Source organism: Ornithodoros turicata, chromosome 2, assembly GCF_037126465.1.
Source record: "Ornithodoros turicata isolate Travis chromosome 2, ASM3712646v1, whole genome shotgun sequence".
Classification (NCBI taxonomy): domain Eukaryota; kingdom Metazoa; phylum Arthropoda; class Arachnida; order Ixodida; family Argasidae; genus Ornithodoros; species Ornithodoros turicata.
In genome coordinates, this window is record NC_088202.1 from 67,706,161 (window position 1) to 67,711,813 (window position 5,653).

At 47.5% G+C, this 5,653-nt stretch overlaps 1 protein-coding gene across 1 annotated transcript; it reads right to left on the reverse strand.

Moving 5' to 3' along the window:
- Positions 1-3,699: 3,699 nt before the first annotated feature.
- On the reverse strand, positions 3,700-5,251 carry LOC135384741 (uncharacterized). Its single transcript, XM_064613930.1, has 5 exons — positions 5,231-5,251; positions 4,916-5,125; positions 4,356-4,623; positions 3,982-4,286; positions 3,700-3,882 (listed from the first exon to the last, which is right to left on the reverse strand). The coding sequence occupies exons 1-5, from the start codon at positions 5,249-5,251 to the stop codon at positions 3,775-3,777; spliced, it is 912 nt and encodes a 303-aa protein (XP_064470000.1). The 3' UTR covers positions 3,700-3,774.
- Positions 5,252-5,653: the final 402 nt, after the last annotated feature.

Below are 5,653 nucleotides of genomic sequence, written 5' to 3' on the forward strand. Positions count from 1 at the left end.
GATTCAACGAGTTCATTAAGCGTACGTTGCGGTCACAGCCATGTTATGTGAGCAGCATAGGCACTTCTTCGGTTCCTTCTGGGTGGACTGTGAACTCCAATTGCGTGTTTCTTTTTCTGTTCTTTCGTTCTTCATTTTTCTTTTTCTGTTCTTTTTTCTTTTTTGCCTGGAATAGCAAACTGAAGAAGCGCAGGCTAACCTTTCCCGCCTTTTTATTTTCATAATAAACATATATTCCCCCATGTGATGTCTACTACTTAGCGCATCTACGAATGACCACGTTGGTAAACTAAAACGCTCATAACCTCGGAGAAGTCCCTCCAGCATCCGTCCTCGCGAATTTGGAAAGGAAGAGATATGTACAAGAGCCATTGTGTTTTCGTATTTCACGTGTCATATTAATGCACGAAACCGTCCAATCTACAGTGAACCCAGTCTAGTCTACTTCCTCCTCCCACTCAGCTTTATCTAGTTCCTTTTGTAGGTTAGAACCATAAGAAAGGGCGACAATACAGTATTTAAATAACATATAATTTCAGTAATTCTGAACTCACACACATTCGCCCGTGAACGAGTACATATTCGTGATGTGATGTGATGTGATGTGAATAAACAAAAAAGGTACATATTCGTCTTGCACTCGTTTTCCATTGTTTCAATAGCTCATTTTGGAAGGCAAGTTACTTATTTTCTGGGTACGTCAAACGGAGTTAACAATTGTGTATGAACCGTCCACAATGACGATTCTGCTCCTGTTTTGAGTCTCGTCGGGGTATTATCGGTTATTGCGGTCATTTCGTTTCCGTGCAGCACTCCAGGATTTACTGTAACGTCAAATCTGCCTGCGACATGGTTGGAATTTGAAGTCCCTGCTGATGATGATTTCTTTATGCGCTCGTTTGTGCAGTAGTCGTATGTAAGTCAATGGAGATGCTGTCTGATTGTTACATTAATGCGTATTATTTTGTATGTTACTTACTCATCTGTAATTTGCAAAATCATGCAAGCTCTGTCCGTACCCGAGCCAGGTCTACGTCCTTTCTGTTTTGTGTTTTCCATCATGTTCACCCGGTTCGTGACAGCCAAAAGAGGGCCAATACGCCGTCCCATAAGCAGGCTACTGGGATAGCGGGACAGCGGCCGTAAAATCGGGACCAGTCCCGCATAAACAGGGACGTCTGGTCGCTCTAATTGTGTCTTCGACTGGTTGCTTCCGATCGCGCTCGAGCGCTCTGGAGCGACGTTTCATCTTCGACTGGTCGAAAGAGAGCACTCTCACTCCATTCCACTGGTTCATTTGAAGCTCTTTCCTCCGACTCCGAGCGCTCTAGAGTGCTCTCAGCAACTCCGTCGGAGCGGTTGCGAAATCTGGTTAGGTTCCGGTCACGTGAGTGCGCCAGCTTCCGCTGAGTAGTGTTTCTGTTCCGCTATGGTGGGCTAGAAATACGGGTGTGCCAATCGGCAAGTTTTTCAGGTACCCAAAAATGAAGCATGCTCCAGGGACGCTGAAGTCCGCGATAGGGCCGCGCTCTGGCGGATTTTCCTAAGTCACGTGATGTTTCACTACAGTTTGCCCAAGAGCGCTGGCGTGCGAATGTCAGTGCTTGGGATGCGATACAGACAAACAAGGACACGAGTCACTCGTCATCAGTTGTTTTGTTGCAGGTATCACCGCGGCTGGCATTCACTGCTTTTTTATTTGTTTGCTTTTGAACTGAGGCAGCCCGACGAAACAAGAAACTCTATAGAGCAATCTATTCTATCAAGCATTAACACAGCACAATATGACGACAGTGGCATGTCTTGCGACTTATGACTTACGGCACGACGGACAGGTTTCATACGAAACGCCGCAAAACTGTGACAAAGATTCTCAGGAGGCGAAGATAGGCGAATCGACGATACTTTCGAGTCGCTCGTATAGTATCACAAACTGACGAACAAAATCTGTTGTGGCCTTTAGTGCACTGCGAAACCACAACAGGAACCATTCTGCTGTCTACTGATCTCACTCTAATGACAATAAATGTCCGACAAACTGTCCACACAGCTGTCGTGCGACAGACACATGAAACTATATCGTCGTTCTTCACAATAATGAAATTCCCCCATGAACCAGCCAAGTGCTGAGCATACTTATTTTCGAGCACAGGGAGCAGGGAACTATATAAATTTGAAATAGGAAAGCACGGGCGCCACGGGTAGTCTTGCACGTTGGCCTTCGAACGGTGAAAACGAAAGAGCAAACCGACCTACGCTTTCGACAATTTTTTTAGTTGGCGGCGGTTTTGACAGTCAGATTTGTCACGGTTTAGGCTCTTGAGGATATAAAAGTGAAGCCTTGCTAAGCAGTAGAATTTGAGCACGCTTCGTGTGATTGCAATGCTATGTGCGTCGCATCCCACAAGAGGCAACTCACGCTTACTAACAGAGGCTATTACGTCAAGGATTAATTCCGAGTGGAGATCGCCGGTACTGAAACATTTCGATACATTATTTTCAAGGGTCAGTATCAAGTCGTAAAAGGAGCTAGTGGGATAGAGCAACCCGCCCTTGTCGAACGCTGCAGTAGTGTCAACTGGGACGTCACCTGTTGCCTTCTCAGCACCTCCAAAGCACAGCGCCCGGCAATCTTCACATGGCGGCTTTAAAATGCACTTCCGTGCGGCGTAACCCGCGATATAGTATACGAGCTGGGAATCACTCTGTTCAGCCACATATGATAAGTGGTCCATTGCAGCTTCCGCTGCACTGTTCCCGTTGCCGGAGTGAAGAAGCTGGTCTATGGTTTGTCGCATGCGGGCCCAAGACAGATTTGCCGCTTCAGGGTGTAGTAGAGCGGACACGAGACCGTCGCCGACGTCCCCATCGCTTGGTGCCCTTGCCAGATTGTAAAAGCTCAGACAGTTTATCACCGTTAAGAACTGTCCAGCGGACGGGTGTTCGTTACATCCGAACGACTGTCTGACAATGCCGAACAGTTGCTCGATGCAGTCCTGGCTCGTACGGGACGTCATGACGTAGGCGTATCCTATATCTGTCGTTAGGTACCACAGCAGTCCCTTGACACTTGTGATGCTCACTCGTAGTCCTTCAGCGGTACTGCGACTCAGGAATCCTCCCTGACCGGCGTGCGCCTCCCATTCGTCCAGGTACTCTAGCACTTCATCCAGGCACTTGCTCTGTTTCGAGTCTGGTCTGAGGAAATTGGATGCTATTAATGCGTAACACAGGAAAACGGTCAATTATCTACGCGCGACTTCCTTTTGCAAATGTAATTCCCACATTTGTAACAAATGTCGCTACCCCAGGTCATGATAACCGCAACTGCCTTCCCCGATTGGCCCGTTTGCTACGCTCTGTCGCTAACATTAAAGCATCATCTGTGCTATGTCGGTGCGTCAGCTTCTCAGAAGAAAAGCGAAGGCGCGTGTGTTACCTCATCGCTTCTGGAGGAAATCGTGAGGTCATGGCAGATATCAGAGACTGCTTTAGCCTGATGAACTCCTCCGTCGCTCCATAGTCACCGTACTGCGCCTTGATATCGTCGGAGTAGATTTGAAATCCGCGGAGCATCCTAAAGGACATCATCCTTTTGTGTTTTCATCATCTCATCATCGGATTGAACTTTCTGTATTAAGTGTACTGGGGTAGCCAGTTTGACTTCGTCGAAACTCACATCCCCATTTTTTTCTTTATTCACATCACATCACATCACATCCGCGAAGCACATCGTCGCTGAAGATCTGGAAGGCTAGAGTCACGCGCGTTTTGTCAAATGGACCAGGATAAATGTGGGTGTACGGTGATTCTCAGCATCGCTCTTAGTGCAGAGTTTCTCGAGTCGGACTTCCAGGCTGCTTTTATATGCTCCCAAAGTACCTGTAACAGTGCACATACTAAATGACAGTGACTATAGGTATTCTTGGAAAGAACTCTGCTGTTTTGATTGTTATGAAACAAAGACCAAAACGTACGTACCCTCCCCATGTGAGTGTCGAAGCCAGCTTTTTGGAACGAATTTCGTACGCACTTCACCAGGTGTGGAAAATCGGACAGGAAGTACAGGAATCTCCAGGAATCGACGGAGTGAGGTATCTTGCAGTTCACGTCCTTGCTGTTAGTGGCCCTAATACCAAGCATGTGCCACATGGAGCGGTTCCATGAGGCGCCATCACAGCATAGGTAATCGACGAACAGACCAGCCTGTTCACACAAGATGCTGGCTTCCACGAGGATCTTTGTCAGCACGTGCGCTTTCACGTTTCCCCGTGAGGCGAAGACACCTCCAATGGGAAAAAAAGCAAAAGAGTGCCTGACCACGGTCGTATGAGATAGAACGGGCAAACCTGTACCTATAATCTGCGTCCATGCACCTACGAACGGCTGAAACATTATAACCAGGCCGTGGTCCGCTGGGGTACGCCGAGCATCTTCCGGCATGAACGATCCAAGGTCCACGAAACCCTGAACTTCGCATGTCCCGGTGAAGGAGAGATGCTCCGACAGCTTCATCTCGTCCAGCACCAACCCACCGTGCAACCGGTACGCATCCATGGATGCCGTCTTGGCTTTAACAGCTGAGAATATGTTGGCGTTGAACCCGAAGCTGCCTTTGAAGTTCTGAATAAAGGCATGCATCGATATATCCACTTTAGTGCAAAGATTACAATTCTAATTGTCAATATCACCCGAACTGTCAAATTGATAATTGACAAAAATTATAATTTGCATTCCATTTGTATTTCGCAAGCTCTATGGAACACTTCGTATGGTTCATGACCATTTTGGACGAAAAAGCATTAGCACGCCACGCTCAGACTTCCATAATAATAAGGTAAACATGTTCAATTTCCTTAATGCTCAGTAATGCCTTTCATCGTCCGTTGGCGAGCGTATAATTAAATTGATATACCCTTATGTAGCTCTTTATGCAGGACCGACTTGGCAGGACCAGGATTTTGTTACGTCGGAGATGTCTGTAGAGGCGGGGTCCTTTCATGTAGAGCACGATGCACTCGAGGATCCATCCTGGGCTGTATTTGTATCCATGAAGGGGCTTCCGCTTCGCGGCAACGAAACAATGTCGTACGTTCTCCTGCTGTTTGCGGCTCAGCGTTTTTATCTGTTAATAACGAAGTTAGGAATATATTCTTTCGACTTAGAGATATGCACATTTCATTTGATTTCACATCATTTCAATATGCTCATTTTTCACGGCATCTCCCACGTGCCCATTGAACTCGGGCATTGAAAGTGGGCTACACCGCGGAACAATGGTTATGAGCAGTTGTAGACTTTACGATCTGTGTCAGGAAAAAGAACTAGCCTTTTCCTCCAGAACAGCATTTTTCGTCCCTCCATTCTTTTTTCGCATCATCTCGAAGGCCGTCCTGAGGCGAAGCAACTTCTTTGACCTCTTCTGAGCACGCCGCTTGGCACGGAGCCGTTCTTGGAGGCTGGTTCCCTTCCTCTGGGTCCTCAGTCGGCGTACCCGCTGCTGAAGCATCGCCCTCGTGTATTTGCAGGCCACGCACGGCTTGCCAGTATTTCCTGGACGCAGACAATCAGAAGGAACATGTGATGGAGCACAGGGTCGTGCACTGCGCACTTACGCCGGATACCACGAACTACAAGCAGTGTTCACAATGGC

Coding starts and splice junctions, on each gene's coding strand:
- LOC135384741 (XM_064613930.1), bottom strand. CDS start 5,251: ATGCCCGAGTTCAATGGGCAC. Junction 5,126..5,230: donor TGCCCGAGTTCAATGGGCAC/GTGGGAGATGCC, acceptor CGTTATTAACAG/ATAAAAACGCTGAGCCGCAA. Junction 4,624..4,915: donor GCATAAAGAGCTACATAAGG/GTATATCAATTT, acceptor GCCTTTATTCAG/AACTTCAAAGGCAGCTTCGG.